This window comes from Cebus imitator, unplaced genomic scaffold (assembly GCF_001604975.1).
Source record: "Cebus imitator isolate Cc_AM_T3 unplaced genomic scaffold, Cebus_imitator-1.0 Scaffold8, whole genome shotgun sequence".
NCBI lineage: Eukaryota > Metazoa > Chordata > Mammalia > Primates > Cebidae > Cebus > Cebus imitator.
In genome coordinates, this window is record NW_016107323.1 from 5,785,378 (window position 1) to 5,805,647 (window position 20,270).

Sequence of the window (20,270 nt, forward strand, 5' to 3'; positions counted from 1 at the left end):
CTGTCTCAAAAATAGACTTATCTAGAAGGACTAAATGTGCTAATCAGCATGTGAGTAATCTAGTCTGGTTGACGCATTCTTTTGGTAAAGTAATAAACTTACATTCTGGTTTATTCATCAATCTTTTTGAGTTCATTTGAGAGACAGAGCAAGTCTAGATGAACTGAGCAAAATACTTCCTAGATGTGCAGGCACGGGAATTTAGATTCATGCCCAGGTGCTTGCGACAGTCAGTGCTCACCACATACATGTGCCCCATACATTTCCCAGTCTCCCTGGCTGTTGCAGTGGGACCCTGTGACTGGGTCTCGCCCACTGGAAAGCAAGTAGAAATGATATGTCACATCCAGACAGATGAGACTCAGAGTAGCTGTGAGTCCTCCCTGACTACACAGCAGAAAGTAAAGAACTCTAAGGCGGCAAGATTTTAAGATGGAAGTCAAAGTGGCTCACACCTATAATCCCAGCACTTTGGGAGGCAAAGGTGGTAGGATCACTTGAAGACAGGCTAAAAGACCAGCCTGGGCAGCAAAGCGAGACTTCATCTCTGTAACAGATTTAAAAAATTAGCGAGGCAAGGTGGTGCACACCTGTAGTCCCAGCTACTGGGGAGGCTGAGGTGGGAGGATCACTTTAGCCCAGGAATTCGAGGCTGCAGTGAGTCAGGACTGCACCATTGAACTCCAGCCTGGGCAACAGAGCCATAAAAAAAAAAAAAAAAAAAAAATGGAAGTGGCTCTGCTCACTGAATCTCCAAGGGAGGAGAGCCACCAAAAGCTGCCTGGTGTGCAGTGGACTGAGACATGAGCATGTTCCTGGGAAATCAGTAGTACTTAGCCTCCAGAGTCCTCCTCTCCCACTTGGACTGGTGGGAGCAGATGAGATGTTCTCTAGCGCACATCTCTGGCTTTACACTTCCTACTTGTACGGGAAGAGAAGCCACCCGAAGTCCAAACCCCTTCCTGGTGGGTAACTTTTTTTTTGGCACACAAAGGACCACCCACAAGTGGGCCTGCTCTTGCTTACTGACAAAATTAGGTAGAAAACAGACTAGTCCTGGGAGGAGCTAACATTTCTTCCTGTGGTCCTTTCTTTGGTGTAACTTGTCCAGGTTTTCTAGCAAAGAACTTAACACATAATAGGTGCTAAGTTAATAATAAAGAGTGGCCATGACAATGACGATGATGACGATGTATCAGACTGTCTTGGCAAGGGCTGAGGAAGCAGTTTCCTTTTATATAAACTCATGGTCATCAGATATTTATAAAGAAAAAGTTTATTTTCATCACAAGAAGCACACACACTATATACAACACACACCAACAGAAGTAAAAAAAAAAAAAGTGCATTCTGCATCTTCTACTGCAAATTCACAGTACAAAAGATACTGCCTTTTAAATATATTATTAAAAAACAAGAAAACCAATAAAAAAATCATTGATATCATAACGCAATACATGGGAACCCACTGGCAGCTTCTGAAAAACCAAACGACTCATCGTGTGGAGCTCCTGATTGGGGGGGGGACTGGTCTGTACCTACATTTTGTTGCAAAAGAGCTCAGGACAGTAACAGAGAGGAAAACTAGGGTGGCCTAGGTGGAAATAAAATCTCGAAGAAAGAAGAGTACAATTGTGTGGCTGGGGAACAGGCAGGTGCTGGGCTCTGGTGCAGAGGCCGGCTAGCCTGTGCCACCCCACAGCTGGCTAGTGGATCCAGCTACTTTCTTTCGTTGGCTCCTATGGGACGCAGCGTCAGCCAATGCCTGCCTGGCCTGCAGGAACTACCAGAGCTGTTTCTAGCAAGGCTCCTTGGAATAGATGTGAACACACAATGTAAAACTGCATAGCAGAATAAACACGTATGGAGTAGGACAAGCTCACATCCCAATACCGACCACTACTGACAAGACAAAGTATTCGATCACAGCAGATGAGAGTTTAACAGTTTTGCATAAATACACAGTATTTGTAAACTATTATTAAGGCACTCAATTGTAAAACAATAATTAACGTGTAGGAAAACAGGGAGGAAGCAGCTATCTTCTCATGCAGCAAGGCCGACAGGAAGGACAGCGGAGGACTGGGGATCTGCTTATCAGGACTACTGTCTGATAGTGACCGAAGCCAGGGCCCCAGCACCTACGGCCAAACAAGAAGGCAGTCTCTCCAGAGCCACCCAGGGCGGCACTGGTCACAGTATCATTCCAGATTGTGAAGCTGATTTGCTCTGTGGCTCAGGTGACACAGTGTCTGGATGCACATGATCACTTGACTTGGTTTCCAGACTCAAATATATATATGCAGAGTGAACTCAAACACACGGGCATTTCACTGCAGAGCAGACATTAACAAAACAAGGGGCTGGGTGTTTCCAAGTGTAACTCAACGACCTTCATTTGGCCTGCAATGTGGGACCTGGGTAGGAATCTGGGTAGTGGGACCAAGACAAGTACTGCCCAGATATCACCAAGTTTCTGATCTACTCAGCTCTCTTGCCAGAGGTGAAGCGTGTACCCTCACTGACTGCGTGTTCAGAGGAGCCCTGCTACGTGGCCAGCCAATGAGAAGAGTTGAGCAAAACTTATTCTGGCACTAACAATTTCCCACCAATGGAAGGCAATTCCCTCTCCAGATGCCTCAGGTGAGGTGACTTAATAAGATCTTGACTAAATTATGCAGCATTTGTTCCTATTAGGGAGAAAAGGTCCCCAGGAGTGGTGAGGAAATTCATCAACCTTCTAGAACAGGCTGCCCTGAGATAAGAGTGCATTTGTCCAGGGCTGTCCTGAGTGTCTGTTCAGTTCAAGCTCAGCTCCATACTGCGGCATCCTCTGGACCTATCCAGGGGGAAAGGGCTTTAGGCTGACCGGAATGCTCTTTAGCTGAAGAGGGCAGGGTGGAGCAAGGCGGGGCTTGGACAGTGCAGCTCTGTGTGTGCACCTGGTGAGCAATCTGCATGCTTAAGCAACAGGGTGCCAAGGAGAAGGGCTTGCCACCCAGCAGTGAGCTATTCAACAGCCCAGAGGTTGGCAGGGGTCCCTGCATGGAGAGCAAGGAAGCTGGGAATGTAAAGAGAAATAAAATTTGTTCTTAGGAAATGCACAACCAGGGACCTTGCTAGAAGACTGGAAGTAGCCACAAGGCAAAGAAATGGAAATCAGCATTGTCAATTACCATCCGACAGCAGCCTGGTTCTCCTCTTTCTGTGACCACTATCCCCCTGATACAAAACTTAGAGAGTTAAGACTTTCCTGTATCAATGCAAGATGAAGATGTAGAAAAGTTCAGTCTAACTTTTGGCATACCATATGAATTAACGTGAGGCAGAAGATAAGATTCAGCTGTTTATACAGAGTATCAAGCTCATCTAAAAAATGTTCCTTTTGTCCCAATTCAACAAAAGCATTCAATGAAAATGATAGTCATTAAAGATCAGTGACTTGCACAGCATAAATCCCTGCCTCCGCCTGCCTCTTTCCTGTGCCACTTATGTTTGGAATTTTCCCCATCAGCTAAGGTTGCGTACAAAGCAAAAGCCAAGCTATGGCACATGTTACAGTGCAAACTTTCTTTTCAGAGACCAGTATGAATTTGTCTTTGCCCAGGTGGCCCAAAGCCTGGCGGAATGTTTGTCTTGTTCATATAGCATTTTATGTTATTTTATTATTTTTTGAGATGGAGTTTCACTCTGTCACCCAGGCTGGAGTGCAGTGACTTGATCTTGGCTCACTGCAATCTCTGCTGCCTAGGTTCAAGCGATTCTCCCACCTCAGCTTCCCAAGTAGCTGGGATTACAGACACACACTACCACATCCAGCTAAGTTTTTGTATTTTTAGTAGAGACGGGATTTCGCCATGTTGGCCAGGCTGGTCTAGAACTCTTGACCTCAGATGATCCGCCCACCTCGGCCTCCCAAAAAGCTGGGATTACAGGTGTGAGCCAGCACGCCCTGCCCATCATATAGCATTTTAAATAGCCATATGCCATATGTATACATGCCACTGATCTGGATTTCCAAAAAAAAAAAAAATCTTTTCTCCAGGCCAGAGTATTAAGCATTAAGTCAAGAATGCTTCACTCTGCTCTGATGACGGGGACCACTGCTCCTGTGTGGATGTTGATATGCTAGCTCTGCTTCTGAAAATGAATGCATAAATTTTCCAGAAGCCAAAGACTCACTTGCAGTCTCCCCATTCCACACCCCCTCAACTCTTTAGGTAAGAAAAATTACGGCTTTCAAAATTATATCATTCTCATACACAGATGTGGTTAAAAAACCAACGTAAGCCTGTCTTCACTAAATTTAAAAGATTATTTTGACACAAAAATTGATCTACCACATGAAATTTGATTTGGCAAAACATACGGAACTTGGTATTTTTTGAGGCTATGCTTTTGTTGGCTGAGGGGGAGGGGGGAAACCCACAGGGTTTCAGGAGTAAGTGGATAATCACCTTTTAAGGTGATTTTAATTGACACTAGTGGGAAAACAGCTTCCTACAAAGTAATATATGTATTTTAAAAAATCACTCCAAGGAAACAAAGTCCCGGAGAGAGGATTTTTGCAAAAACTCTACCCATTAGGTGAAGTATGAACTAGCCTTGTTTTTGAAGACCCCACCTGTGGTGCTTTCTAGAATAGCTTTGGGGAGGACGGTTCTGACCAATGTAAGATGAAGGCCCACTCACCAACTCTCAGAATTCGGCTGGCCCTAGAAGGCTTTCTGGTTTCACTAGCTAATCTGGTGAACCAGCTGAGGGCAAGAAGGAATTGTGGAAGTGCTTCAGCCAACTGTGTTCCCCTGCCTTCTCCCACGCATGCAACCACTGCCTCCTGTACAGGTGAGCTAGTGGGAGGCTGGCAAAGCTTGTGGTCAGGAGGAGGGAAGGGTCTGGCTTTAGGTGTTGGAGGCACAGGGCTTCAAATGTACCCAGTTTCTTCCTACAAGGCCATGGGCAGCCCTGTGTGGCAACTCAAACCAGGAGTCAGCAATTTTTTCTATAAAAAGCCTGACAGTAAATATCTCAGGCTTTGTGGGCCACGTGAATTCTGTCATATATTATTTCTTTTTTTAACAACTCCTTAAAAATATAAAAGCCATTGCTTGTGCCAGGGAGGCTGAGGCTGCAGTGAGTCATGATTGTGCTACTGTACTACAGCCTGGGTGACAGAGCCAGGCACTGACAGAGCCAGGTGGCACTGTCTCAATAAAGGAAAAAGGAAGTCATTCCTAGCTCAAAGGCCGTATGCCATAGCTTGCTGACCCCTGAATTCAACCTTTCTGGCTTTCAATAAGCTGCTTCTCTCTCAAAATGTGTTGCCATCTAGCTTGCTGACACCTTTGATTCACGCCTGGGGCAGCAGGACTCCCGCAGTTCACCTGAGTCTTAAAGGGGCTGCCCACAGAGCCAGGCAGTGACTACAGATCCCTCTTTTACTCCATCATGGCTGCTGAGAAGAGCTGGAGGGAAACAGGAAGGAGTAATCTTACTGCAGGAAGGGGCAACTGTAAACATCCGGGAAGTGTCCCAACAGTCCTGTTCCTTCTGGGGAAGCTGCTGAAATCTCCTTTCCCTCACGGGCCCTAGTGAACCTGAGCATTGCTCTCAGTGGGATGATTTGTGTCTCAGAACCACCGCCTGCACCAGACACTTGAGCAATTTCAAACCTAAGCACAACCACGAGTTTCTGCAGCAGAGGCTCAACAATGCGGGCAGGTCCTTCCCCTCGAGATTTAAGCTTCAGCATTAGCAACAACTGAGAACAACCCACACATTTTCCCCACCGGACCCCCGTGCTGGTCAAACGCATCACTCAGCTGTAGCAACACAACCAGGACAGAGTCTGCACCTCCACTCGGGCGCAGAGTTGGCGCAACAACAGCGTGGGACTACCCATCTGATGACTTCACCCAGCAGTGCTTGGGGCTGTCGGGTTAAAAGTCTTGACACGTCTGGGGTCCTAACCAAAAAAAAAACAAAACAAAAAATCATTGGTTTTTTCTGGAAAAATGCTTTCAGAAACAGCTGGATTCCCTGGAACGAGCCTTGGTCATTCTGGTGTTTTAAAAATAACAAGCACAGTGAGAACAGAGGTAGGACTTCATGTTGCCATCCGAGTTTTCTGCGAGGCCCAGAATGAGTTAGAGTGTGCCGCAGTGATGCTGCCATCACCAGGACTCTTCTTCTGCAGGCTGCAAATGGAACAGTCTGGATGTGTGCGCCTGTGTGTGCACGTTCTTTCAAAAACACGGTTATTCTTCGAGACACGGTGGGAGTGGAGTTGTGTGTCTCCTGGCTGCAGGTCTTAGTTCTCCCAGGCCACATGACTGACAGCTCCCCTTCTTGTGCTGCATGTTGGTTGGCATCTTCTCCTCCTCTCTGTGGCAAGAGTGGGGGAAAAGTCAGGATGACTTCAATTATTTAAGGGAAATCAAGATGTAAAAGGTTGATCAAAATCCACAGTGAAAGTGAGGGAGAGATCATGTGAAAATATCCTCCCGGCCCAACGCAGCAAAAGGCGGGTCAGCTTTTGCTCATCCACGAAGGGCTCTTCAAGTTTTCTGAGGCGAGTTTCCCTGATGGTTTGGAGGTTATACTTGGGTCCCTTGGGTTTGCGTGGGGCTCATGCAAGAAGGAAGATTCACTCAATGTGGCGTCCTGGGAGTCAGTGACGGTGGATGGGTCAGCCTCGCTGGACAGGTCTTCTGTTGAGAAGTTGAGACTCGCGAGCTTGGCAAGAGAGTGTGAGCGCTTCAGTGGGGAGGAGACGGTGAGGCCCGCCAGCCGGAGCCGGGTCTCGATCTCCTGCGTCCGTTGCTTCACCAGCCCAGGCTTCCCGCGGACACTGTGGATGCTGTCGCTGCTGGAGCTCCGGGTCAGGTTGGAGCTCATGGATGAGGAGGTGGGGGTGTAGCAGATGGTCTTCAGAAAGTCTTTTGAGAAACTACTGGTGTGGTCCAGGCGGTAGAGGAAAGGAGGAGGGCTCTTCAATGAGCCTCCTTCCAATGAGGCAGGGGCGGTCTCTGACTTCTCATCACTCCCGGCGTGGCCAGGCATAACCAGTGGCCCCAGCTCATGGAGCGCGGCTAGATCCTGGCTCTCCTCTGGGATGCTGGCCTCCAGCCTGCCGGCAGCGCCGTCCCTAGAGGGAGGAGCCGGGTCTGCGGGCCCGCCCTTCAGCCGCTCCAGTTCTTTGGTGTGCTTGCGGACTAGGCCTGCCTTCTGCAGCTGAATGATGGACTCTTGGTGCTGCATCAGGTAGCTGTTGGTTGTCGGCTTCTCAGATTCGTTACTGAACAGAAGCCTCAGGTCCTTGGCTGGTTTCGTATCTTTCTTGGGTGACAATTCTTCCTTCACCACTTCCATGCTGGGAGAGTTCTTATCACAGTGAGAATTCTTCAAAAGGAGGGATTTTGGCAGGACTTTTGGGGTCTCTCTGGAAGGTTCCAACAGGCTGGCTGGAGGCTCTAGGGCAGCCCCAGCTCCAGGGCCACTGGTGTCTGGCCTCCTGGAGCCTGCTGGTGGTAGGAATGGGGGAGGTTCGGTTGGGCCAGAGGCCGGCTTCTCCGGAACACGGGACCTGCCAGCCATATGGGCCACAGGGGAAGACGTGACCTGGGGCAGGAAGGCTGGCTGGGTGCAGATGGCAGGAGCACTGAGGTCCTCACATCTCTCCCTGGAGGCCTCGGGAGCCCTGCTGGCTGCAGGATACATGCAGTCGGCACAGGATTTGTAGGAGGGCTTCACTTTGTTAAGGATCCCAAATATGGCATCATGCTGAAAGGAAGGGGACAAGAACATGGTGAGACAGGGCGGTCATGAGCCAAAGACCAAAAACATAAGGCTGGGCAGGGAAAGAGGTGCGAGGCGGGGCTGGGGCCTGGCCCAGCGAGGCGGCTCTCACTTCACTTAGTACTGACAGACAGACCTCCCGGAGGAGGTGAATAACGTAGGTTAGAGACCACGAATCGGAAATAACATGATCGTAAAATACGCAGGTTAGAGAGAAGTCAATAACACAGGTTAGAGAGAAGACGGAGATGCTGAATCCAACTTCCCAGAAGCTAAGAGCCCAAGATCCTGGGCACATCTTGGGCCATACGCCAACATGATCAGGGGCTCTGGGGACCATGCTTCAAAACCCCACCTCTGCCATCTGTACAGCACAATCCTTTTCCAGGCCCTGGTCTCACTTGGACAAAAAGGGTGACAATCACAGCACTGGGATAATTCAATGAAGTAATGTGTCTCCCACAGAAACAAACAGGGGACTCTCCCTTTCAGAAAGAATTTGCATTTGGGGAGTGTGCAGCCTGACGATGGAGCCCTTCCTACTTAGCAGCGGCACAGCGTGGCCCCAGAACCGTCAGCTCGCCATGGTCTTCACAAGAGGGGTGGCAAAGAGCAAAAATGGTTTTTGAAAAGACTAATGCAGACCTAGATGCAGGGGCACACAGCTCCTGATGAGAGCTGGGCTGAGACGGGACTGATTGATCGACCTGACTGGTTGATTGAGATGGAGTCTCGCTCTGTTACCCAGGCTGGAGTGCACGGCCGCGATCTTGGCTCACTGCAACCTCTGCCTCCTGGGTTCAAGCAATTCTCCTGCCTCAGCCTCCTGAGTAGCTGGGATTAAAGGCGTATACCACCATGCTCAGCTAATTTTTGTATTTTTGGTGGAGATGGGGTTTCATCATGTTGGCTAGGCTTGTCTCTAACTCCTGACCTCAGGTGATTCACCCGCCTTAGCCTCCCAAAGTGCTGGGATTCCAGGCGTCAGCCACTGTGCCCAGCCTGAGGTGGGTTTTATACGCCAACAGAAAACAAGTTTACACTGTTTCCTAAGGAAAACCCCCTGCCTTTTGGTCAGTGAGGATCTAAGTGAATGTGGCAGATGCCTCTATGTCCCTGCCGTTCACCTCCTCATAGGCCAACTGAAAGGTACCCAGCGATACTGGGAATGGACTAGAAAGCTGAGTGAAGAATCCCAGGAGAGAGAGGGACAAGTTCAGAGTCTCTGTGGAGGGAAGGCTGACCAGAGAAACTGACACTTCAGCTGAAGCTTCTGGGACAAGCAGGTTTTGACCAGCCAGAGAGAGCAGCACGCAGGCCCAGAAGCAGAGGAAGAGGGGAGAGGAAAACTCCCCACAACCCTCCTGCACAGGACTGCAGGCTGGAGGACAGGACAAGGCAGGAAGGCAACAAGACTCTGTCTTTTTTTTTTCAAATAGATAGAGATAGGGTCTCACTATGTTGTCCAGGCTGGTCTCGAACTCCTGTGCTCAAGTGATGCTCCTGCTTCCACCTCCCAAAGTGCTAGGATTACAAGCATGAGCCACCACACCCCGCCAGCTGTCTCTCAAACCTCCCGATGGCCCTGCCACATCCTCTGAGCCACTGCAACCTTAGGCTCCCAGCTTCCCCTCTTAACCCATCAGCCTGCCTGCAGACCACAGCCAGAGGGGCCTTATCACCTGCCTGCTTAAAACCCCCACTATGGCTTCCATGGGTTTTTTTTGAGACGGAGTTTCCCCCTTGTTGCTCAGGCTGGAGTGCGGTGGCACCATCTCAGCTCACTGCAACTCCGTGTTCCGGGTTAAAGCGATTCTCCTGCCTCAGCCTCCCGAGTAGCTGGGATTACAGGCCTGTGCCACCAGGCCTGGCTAATTTTGTATTTTTAGTAAAGATGGGGTTTCTCCACGTTGGTCAGGCTGGTCTCCAACTCCCGACCTCAGGTGATCCGCCCACCTCAGCCTCCCAAAGTGCTGGGATTACAGGCATGAGCCACCACGCCCGGGACAGGGTTTTATCTCACCTGTCTTTAGGGGTATTTGCTAAGTAGAGATGTGGGGGAAATCCATAATAAATATTTGATTTGGAATTCTTTACAATTTGGAGGTCGACAGATGCAACTGCCCGGTTTTGTCTGCATTGTAACATGCTGTTAATAAACTGGGTGTATACTTGAATGCAGCTGTCAGGATCCCGAGTGCCCGCACTTGAGAACCATGGCTGTCCTGTGAGATGGGCAGTGAAGCCAGAGGAAACGACGTCAGCTGCAGGGCGTGGGTGGAAGCAGAGACCCGGCTGCATAGCCACCCTTCCACTGAACCCGCCTCTGCTCCTGTATCACTTCCCCACATGGAGGAGGAAAAAGGTTGGCTGGAATTAACGATTCTCTACTTCAGTAAGCACCACTGAAGCTCAGACCTTGTGGCAGATAATCCACCAAAAATGACAACTCCAAGAGACTAACGGAGTTAAGTATTAGAGTCTAAGTTGGAAGGCTGGATACTTGATAATGTTGGGAAATTATTATCAGTTTTTGTTGTTGCTGTTGCTGTTTGAGACAGTCTTACTCTGTCGCCAGGCTGGAGTGCAGTGGTGTGATCTTAGCTCACTGCAACCTCCACCTCCTGGGTTCAATCAATTTTCGTGCCTCAGCCTCCCAAGTAGCTTGGATTACAGGCACGTGCCACCAGACCCAGCTGATTTTTATATTTTTAGTAGAGAAGGGGTTTCACCATGTTGGCCAGGATGGTCTTGATCTCCTGACCTCGTGATCTGCCTGCCTTGACCTCCCAAAGTCCCTGCTGGGATTACAGGTGTGAGCCACTATGCCTAGCCCTATTGGTTTTTTAAAGGTGACAATGGTATTGCGGCTATGTTATATACTGGAGCATTTATGAATAAAATGATATATCTGAGGCCAAGGTGAGATAGCTCAAACCTGTAATTCCAGCACTTCAGGAGGCCAAGGTGGGCAGACTGCTTGAGCTTAAGAGTTTGAGACCAGGCTGGGCAACAGTGAGACCTCATCTCTATAAAAAAACAGAAAAAATTAACTAGGTGTGGTAGTATGTGTCTGTGGTCCCAGCTACTCAGGAGGCAGAGGTGGGAGGACCACCAGAGTCTGGTAGGTCAAGTCTGCAGTGAGCCGTAATCATGCCATTGCACTCCAGCAAGGGCAAAGAGCGAGACCTTGTCTACAGTGTATACCTATATCTATAGTATATATCTATAATATATATATTTTTAGATATAGATATCTATATCTGTATCTCTACCTGATTCTGGTTCCAGAATCATCTGGGGTGAGATGAAAAAGAACAGTCATATATTGATAAAGCCTAAAGTTGGCTGATAAATGACATGTTTTAATTTTATATACGTAAAAAGAAATTGAGTTGGAAGCCCTGCCCAGGGTATGAGTAAGGTGTACGGGGTGCCGATGGCATGCAGAGATACGCATTATTCCCGACAGATTCCCAATTCGCTATATAATATACACACTATATAGCCACCAGCAGAATCACCCTTTGAAAGAACCCTCAGGTCCCTGGTGATGAGAGCTGCGGGCCCAGCAGAGGCAATAGAAAAAAATCAACTGGGTGTGGTGGCGCATGCCTGAAGTCCCAGCTACAGAGGCTGGGGTGGGCCAGTAGGAGCGGGATGGAAAGGATAGGGTGTGCCACCCTGCAGGCCAGGCCCTGCCTACCTCCATGCCATCAGGACAGCTCCTCTTGCTGTTGTTGTTATTTAGGTTCTCCGGGTTGAGCAGGTTTTGATCGAGCTGGGTTGGAGGCCGCCCCCACCTCCCTGCTCCCAGGCCCTCCTCCCTTTCCATCTCCTCCACCTGCGGCAAGGAGCCACTCCGGGCTCTGGGACTCCCAAACTCTAGTTTCTTCTTCACATCCTTCTCACAGAGTCCAGAACCTCGCTGGGGCTGTCTGGTCGGCCTGTGCACCTCTGCAAGCGGAGCAGCTTCCTCCAACAGAGCCTCCCTCTCTGGATCCTCCATGTGGACCAAGTTGCGAGTTTCATCCTCAGGGGAAGGTAGAAGGGGGTCTGAGAGTCGCCGGAAACAGCAGGGGAGCGGGGGCCCTAAGCCGGGGTGGGCAGCATCATCCAAGCAGGGTAGCTGGCTTTCCGGGGTGCCATCGGGGGTCTCTGGCAGGAAGTCGCCGGGTCCCGCAGGGTCATCCACAGGCTGCTGGAGGCTGCTATCTGTCTGCTGACGCCACAGCTTGTTGTGCCGCTGTTTGCTGTGGGGAGAGGGTGGAGGAAGGTGAGTGGAGGAGGACGGTGCCTGGGGGTACTGGGAAAAGTGTGCAGTGAGCCAGTGAGGGGCTGCCCAAGGTCAGGGGCGCCAGGGACGATCCATGGCTAGTTCAGGTAAAGCCTCTCTCTATTCATTTTTTCCCAAGAAACACAAGGATGAGAAACAGCACTGGGATCTTAAGTAGTCCAGGTTCCCACAGGAAGCCTGATGTGACTTTCTGTCCCTGATGACAATGGGGAAGGAAACGTCTAGACTTCAGTCTGTGTATCTGTGTCTAGCGCTGCCTCATGTTACGAACTTCGTCACATCAGTTACACTCCATGTCTCATTTTTCTCTCTGTCAAATGAGAATAACAATGCTCTCCAACCTATATTGTAGGGAAATGAAGGGAATCAAAGCGGACTATGTACAGATCTATACACAATAATACAACTATAGAAACGTATAACGCACTGAAACACATTTGGGAAGATCCTGGAAAACTGGAAAGTATTTGTTTAGGTCAGTCTTTAGACAATTTCTTCTACCACTATGAGATCGTTTTTATAATACCTTTTTTTTTTCCTTTATGAGATGAAGGTCTCACTCTGTGGCCCAGGCAGGAGTGTACTGGTGTCATCATGGCTCTCTGCAGCCTCAAACTTCTGGACTCAAGTGATCCTCCCGCTTCACCCTCCCAAGTAGCTGGGGCTACAAGCATATGACACCATCCCTGAGTAATTTTTAAATTATTTTTCTGTAGAGACAGGGTCTTGCTATGTTTCCCAGGCTGGTCTTATACTCCTGGTCTCAAGTGATCCTCCTACCTCAGCCTCCCAAAGCACTGAGATTACAGGTGTGAGCCACTGCACCCAGCTCTCTAATACATTTTTTAAATGTAAGGCATAAAAAAAGTTGTTTACAGTAAAATAAGGTAACTAAGTCACCCTCAAGGACCTTAAAGTAATCCCAATATCACAGGCTTGTGAGAGTTAAGACAAGAGCGAAGTAAATATAAGAGCCCCGAGAGAGAGCGCACGGTCGCTCATTCCTCTCTGCTTGGTGTGCACATCCCAGAGAGCAGCTATTCAAGGCTACTGCCAGGCTGCTGTGAACCCGGGCTGGAGTGCCCACCTTAGGCTGTAAAGGGCACGAAGCGCCTGGCAGGCTAAGGGAGAGGACAGTGAGATGCTCGCTCTTCCTCCTCTTCCTCTGGGCCTTGCCTGGGGACCTGCCCAGGCCTTCTCTGACAGTGAAGGAGTCTGCAGTTGGCTGGTGCTGTTCTCTGTACCCTGTTTAACCCTGCCAGGGCACTCCTGCATCCCCAAACTTGGCCAAGAAACTGGTGAACATTCCCGGTGGCTTCCTTCCAACACCAGCCTGATATCACCTAGGGAGGCCAGCTTCTTGTACAGGCTGACTCAAAAGGGAACAGGGAGAAAGTGACGCCCAGGCTCTGGGCTTCTGACCTGAGAGCCTGGGGTACTGGAACCACAGCGAGGACCTGCCCTACCACCACCTGTGGGCAAGAGAACCACAGGGCTTTCTGCACACAGTGCCCCCACTCAGAGGCCGAGTGAGGGGCTGGGGTGTACCTCTCCCTCCTGCTGTCCACTAGCTGTGTGACAGGGGACAGATCAACCTCTCAGTGTCAGCCCCTCATCCCTGCCCCAATCCTTGGAAAAGGGGGATAATCCATACATAACTCTTTAGGGTGGGAGTTCAGAGACTTTAAAATAAGCTAATTTATTATTTACTATGAGCCAGATCTGGGAAGTATCTGGAAAGCTAAGCCTGTTTAGCACTGTGAAAGGAAAATAAATCTTGGGACCCCCAAACTCACTGAGCCAAGGGGGAACAGTCAAGCTGGGAAGTAGGTCACACAAATCTGCCTCCCATTTTAGTTCCTAAATAATAAGATGGCCGTGAAGATGAAAAGCTACACACCTCCCTCATATATCTTGCCCACAAGGAAATTCCTTGTGGTCCCCAAATTCTTTGTCCTAAAGCATTCTGTTAAAATTCACCATGGCAAAGTAAACTGACAGTTTATCTTCACGGTGCAGAGTTGGGGGTGGGACGGAAGACACAGGACAGAAGTCAGTCACCCCTCTACCCACCTGACACAAATGCTTATCTGACTGTTTCCTCTGCCCTATTGTCTATGTTCTGCAAAAACGCAGATTCACTGAGCCAGACAAAGGCATGAATGACTCTTTTCCCCCATTCCCCTCACAAGAAAATTGTATATTTCTCAATATTCCACTCTTTCCCCTTAAAATTTGAAACCCTCAAAATTATCTTCGGGGAAAGGCATAGACCTGTCTCCCGGGTGCACATCCTCAATACTGGCAAATAACCCTCCTAAAATGATTGAGACATGCCTTGGGCATTTTGCTTGATTGACAGCACTCATGCAAACCTCGAAGCAGTCCTATCAGGTGGGCATTCTTTAAAAAGTGTTTTTTTTGTTTTTTTTTTTTTTTGAGGTGAAGTCTCGCTCTGTCACCCAGGCTGGGGTGCAGCAGCACGATCTCGGCTCATTGTGACCTCTGCCTCCTGGGCTCAAGCGATTCTTGTGCCTCAGCCTCCCGAGTAGCTGGTATTACAGGCACGAGCCACCATGCCTGGCTAATTTTTTTTTGTATTTTTAGTAGAGATGGGGTTTCACTATGTTGGCCAGGCTGGTCTCAAACTCTTGACCTCAGGTGATCCACCTGCCTTGGCCTCCCAAAGTGCTGGAATTACAGCCCCTGGCCCTCAAAATTTTTTTTACTGTGTTAAAATACATAAAATATAAAATTTGGGCCAGATGTGGCGGCCCAGCACTTTGGAAAGCTGAGGCGGAAGGATCGATTGAGTCCAGGAGTTTGAGACCAGCCTGGGCAACATAGCGAAACCTTGTCTCTACCAAAAATATACAAAAAATTAGCTGAGTATTATAGCACGCACCTGTAGTCCCAGCTGGTTGGGGGACTGAGGTGGGAGAATCATTTGAGCCTGGGAGGTTGAGGTGTCACGATCATACCCTGTACTCTAGCCTGGGTGACAGAGTGAGACCCTGACTCAAAAAAAAATAAAATAAAATTTGCCGTCCTGACCACTATTCATTTATTTATATATTTTTAAGTTTTTAATTAATTTTTGAGAAAGGATCTCACTCTGTTGCTCAGGCTGGAGTGCAGTGATGTGATCGTGGCTCACTGCAGTCTGAACTCCTGGCCTCCCAGGTTCAAGTCATTCTCCCACCTCAGCCTTCCAAGTAGCTGGGATTACAGGTGCACACCACCACACCCAGCTAATTTTTGTATTTTTAGTAGAGATGGGGTTTCACCTTATTGGCCAGTTTGGTCTCAAACTCCTTCAAGTGATCCACCCCCTTTGGTGCTAGGATTACAGGCATGAGTCACCGCACCCAGCCTCATCTTGACCACTTTTAAGTGCACATTAAATACAATCATAATGTTGTGCAGCCATCACCACCATCCAGAGAGCCTCCAGACTAAGTCTCCAGAACTCTCTGCCTCTAATAAAGCTGAAATTTGGTACCCATTGAACAGTAACTCCCCATTCCCTTCTTCTTCCAGTCCCTGGCAACCACCATTCTACCCTCTATCTCTATGACTTTGACTAATCTAAGTATCTCATATGCATGGAAACATATAGTAGTTCTCTTTTTTGCGATTGGCTGATTCTGCTTAGCACAATGTCCTGAAGGCTCATGCCTATTGTAGCCTGTGTCAGACTTTCCTTCCTTTTTAAGGTTGTGTGATATCCCACTGTATGAATATGCTACTGTTTTTTTTTTTTTTTGAGACGGAGTCTTGCTCTGTTGCCCAGGCTGGAGTGCAGTGGCATGACCTCTGCTCACTGCAACCTCCGCCTCCTGGGTTCAAGCAATTTTCCTGCCTCAGCCTCCCGAGTAACTGGGACTACAGGCATGCACCACCATGCCCAGCTAATTTTTGTATTTTTCGCAGAGACAGGGTTTCACCGTGTTAGCCAAGAAGGTCTCAATCTCCTGACCTGGTGATCCACCCACCTCGGCCTCCCAAAGTGCTGGGATTATAGGCAGGAGCCACCACGCCTGGCAGCCACACTTTGTTCATTTATCTATCAGTGAATACTTGGGTTGCTTCCACTTTTTGGGCGGTTGTGGATAACGATGCTATAAGCACTGGTGTCTTTTCTAGACCCGGTATTCCCACAAGTGGAATTGCTGGATGATATAATAATTCTATTCCCATTTTTTTGAAGAACCACCATACTGCTTTCCACAGCACCTGTACCATTAACATCCGCATTAAGGTGAGCATTCATTATTTGTTTGTTTTTAGACAGGGTCAGGTTCTGTCACCCAGGCTGGAGTGCACTGGTGCAATCTCAGCTCACTGCAACCTCTGCCCCCTGGGCTCAAGTAATAATCTCACCTCAGCCTCCCAAATAGCTGGGACCACTGGTGCACACCACAACATCTGGCTATTTTTTTTTCTTTGTATTTTTAGCAGAGACGGGGTCTCACCATATTGCCAATGATAGTGACAGAAGGCAGAGAAATTATAGGCAGACAGGGGCGGGTCCCTGGCAAAACCTCACCTTCAAGCCGAAAAGCCTGAAACCTGTGTCCCAAAATAAGAACTTCCATCCCCATGTGCCTGCTCTCTCCGGATTGGTTCTTTCTGAATAATTTCTTTTTACCAGTTGAATGCTGCGTTTTCCAAAACTACCTATAGCCCACTCCACCCCCATCCTGTGCCTGTAGAGACCCCAGACTCAGCTGTCTGAGAGCAGCAGCTGCTGGACGTCAGGAAGAAATGCTGGGATGTCGGAGAGAGGCAGCTTGATTTCAGAAGATGGAGGCTGGACGAGGCAGAGAAATGGCTTGACTTCAGGGGAGAGTGACCTTCCCTTCCCATCCCCTTTCTAGCTCCCCTCTCTGCTGAGGGCTGCTTTTATACTCAATACAGTTCTCCACATTCACCATTCTTCAATTTGCCCATGTGACCTCATTCCTCTTAGGCACCAGACAAAAATTCAGGACACACGAGGTGTGGGTACCCAAAGACACTGTCACACTGGCCTTTTGCTCTTGCTAGCAGAAGGCAGCTGCCTCAGGCCCACTGAGCTGGTGACACACTGCTATCTGCAGATAGCAGAGCTAAAAGAGTATTATAACACACCCTCTGAGACCTTGGGGTCACAGGCACCCCCACCTGGTTGCTGCCGTGGAGTCTGCACAGAGTTTGCTCCTGCCAGCACTAAAGAGGCTGGTTCCTCTACTTGCTCACTTCAGTTCTTGCACTAGTTCATTTGTACACTCTCTCCTATGACTGGGTGAGTAGGGCAAGCTGAGTAAATGAGACACCCCTGCCACGAGTCCCACAAAGGGGTCAAGAAAATATCCTGCATCACCAAGGCTGGTCTCGAACTTCTGAGCTCAAGCGATCCACCCGCCTTGGCCTCATGAACCACCATACTTGGCCTCAGTGTTTTAAAAAGTATTTTTGTTTAAGAAATGGGGTCTCGCTCTGTCGCACAGGCTGGAGTGTAGTAGCACGATCACAGTTCACTGCAGCCTCGAACTCTTGGGCTCAAGCAATCTTCCCATCTCAGCTTCCTGAGCAGCTTGGACTACAAGTGTGTGTCACCATGCCCAGCGAAGGTGGGCATTAAATTCTTAACTCAGAAGGACCTGAGGCTTGGGGAGACTGATGAGCTTGCCCTGACTTGCCCTGCTCATCAGTGGTGGAACCTGGTTGCTATACCTCTCCAAGTCCTCAGGTTCTCCCACAGCAAAGCCGGTGCACAGGGCTCGCACAAAGCAGATGCCCAGGAAGCGGGATGCACACGTGCCTACGCCACACACACGAGGCCAGGCCTTAGCTTAGAACAGAGGCACTGTTCCCTCTGGCAGCAAAACCAGCTTTGTGTGTGTGCCAAGAAAATCAAAACAGATCCCTCCTGGAAACCACTCATCAAAGCCCAAACAATAGTTGTTTTTCTCAACTGGCTCCCCCTGAGAGGCAGGATTTTGGCTGCAGAAGCGGCTGCCGGGAGAAATGGGAGCACGCTCTGCTGCCGACAGAGGCCCGGCTGGCTTGGCCGCAGGGCTGCTCCAGCTCCGCCTGCCAACCCTTCTCTCCAGGCAGGCACCCACCTTGCATCCAAGATGCCTTCATACTCAGACAGCTGCCTCATAAAGCCCGCGTTGGGGCGCGTGATGCTGCGCTTCTGCTTCACGTAGTTATATGCTTTTTCCAGAGGCCAGCCGAATTCCTTCATGGCATAGGCTATGACCGTAGAGGCCGAGCGACTCACGCCCATCTTGCAATGCACCAGGCACTTGGAATGGTTCCTCCTGCAGGGGCGGAAGCAGTTGTTGGGGGAGGGACATGGGAGAAGCAGTGGGGAAGGAGTTAAAAAGCTCCAACAACTTCATTCTCTCAAGTTTTACCGGAATCATTTTTCTAAACCCTATAGTTATCTTATTGCTGAAATCCTCTTATATCTTAATGTTTACGAAGCAGATGTCTACACACCCTCTAAGGAAATAACACCGCTGTAGAATCAATTAGCACACAATGGAAGATAAATCTGTTCTGGCCTAGCCATGTTTTGTTTGCAGGGAGAGATTCAACATTTGGCTGCCTTCAGGGACAAAGTGAGAATCTTGTCACATGGCTGGGATAGGGGACCAAAAACTCTTTCCTGGGCTGAGAGTAGGCAGCTAACGGGATTCTGCAAGAGCTACTCAGCTGCTACAGCAGATGGAGATGGTGAATTAGTTACTGCAGAAAAATGGGGTCAGCGAACTGAAAGCTGCAAGGCCCTGGGGAACACGAGATGCTCTTCAGACGGGAGGGCCAGGGAGAAGGAGCGAGGGCAGCTGCAGAGAAAAGCCAGGAATGGGCGATGGGGTTGGCCCATTATTTGTAAGGAGGCAGTGCCGGCCCAGGCCTGGCTGATTTACTGGATATGGCCCAGGGGACAGTGTTTCTTTAAGTATCACTAGCTCAAGAATGTGAAGGAGCACCAGGCCGGTAAGGGAACACCTAGGAAACTTTATTTGTACCAAAGGCAGACACACCAGGTGGAAGCTGGCTCCAGTTTCCTATACCCCAAGATTGAAATTCTCCTGTAAATCTCAGTGGTTTCCCGCCTCCCCCAACTGCAGGTCTAAAGTCTCCGTCAAGGGAGTCTTTGAGTTTGTCTCCTAGAATACAAGGGAACTAAGATTTGGTTAAGGACACACCATGTAGCTTTGACCCAGAGGGAGACAAAACAGAAGAGGGTGATTGTCTTGATAGCACCTCAAAGGGTTCTCTCTTTCTGTCTTAACTCCAGTAAGGCAGAGCTGTTTCGCAGGGGAATAAAGCCAGCACCAGAGACTGGTGAAACCAGTGTCAGGCTCAGGGGCAGTGGGGCTGGCCACGACATCCGATGGGCTGTCCCGTTCCACGTGACAGTAACTCAGGGAGGGAAGGCTGGCCGTATTCTTAGGGAGGCAGTCCTAAAGAAGCTCTAAGCCTGCGTCTGTGCCCTACCCTAACCCTCCTTTGGCTCGGCAACTTCCTAGGGGTGGGGCCCCTGAGTGTCCACTTGGTATCTGGGGCTTGCCTGGAATCAGAGCTGATAATGACAAGGGGGGTCCAATGTCACAGTCAAGGATAGGTGGGAGAGAGTAAGCTCAATAGGGACTCTACCTGGAGAGGACCAACCACTTCCCTTTGGTGCTTGGTGTCCTGCAACTAAAAGCAAAGGTCCATCCCACATCAAGTCCCAGCAGCTGACTCCTGCGTCTGCAGTCCTGCAGTCCCGTTGGCTCCCACCCTCCCAGCCTCTGCGGGTCGGTTTCATCCTCAGCCCCGCCTCTCTACCCACTTACTTCGCTTTGTTTATAAAGTGATACGCTTCGTTCCAGTGGGCGAGAAGGTCTGTCGTCTCTTCGTCGTAGACTCGGATGTTATGATACGCAAATAAGCCAGGAAAAAAATTATCGATTTCTCTGGTAACATTTAAAATGTAGTCAACCCTGCAATGAGAAAAAAAATAAGAAACACATTTGGAGAATCAGAATGAGGAACTGAAAAAGCAAGGTAATAAAAAACTGGCAAAGAAAAGAAAAGGAAACACGCATTAATAAAGGGTCATATGCTCGTGGTGAGACTTGTTTTTCCTTAATAGTTACTTTTTTTGGTATTTTCTAAATTCCCTCTAGATGGT

At 49.2% G+C, this 20,270-nt stretch overlaps 1 protein-coding gene across 2 annotated transcripts in view; it reads right to left on the bottom strand.

The window, feature by feature from the left end:
* Positions 1-5,720: 5,720 nt before the first annotated feature.
* Positions 5,721-20,270, bottom strand: part of SSH1 (slingshot protein phosphatase 1) — a 67,362-nt gene continuing 52,812 nt past the window's right edge. Inside the window, exons 11-14 of one of the 2 annotated variants that reach the window (XM_017541372.2) lie at positions 19,933-20,079; positions 18,205-18,405; positions 11,504-12,050; positions 5,721-7,782 (exon numbers count right to left, since the gene is read on the bottom strand). In XM_017541372.2, coding sequence (XP_017396861.1) covers positions 6,529-7,782; positions 11,504-12,050; positions 18,205-18,405; positions 19,933-20,079 — 2,149 coding nt within the window. In that variant the 3' untranslated portion in view covers positions 5,721-6,528. Of the gene's footprint in view, positions 7,783-11,138; positions 12,051-18,204; positions 18,406-19,932; positions 20,080-20,270 lie in introns of those variants that run through there. The other variant, XM_017541377.2, reaches the window with a different exon arrangement.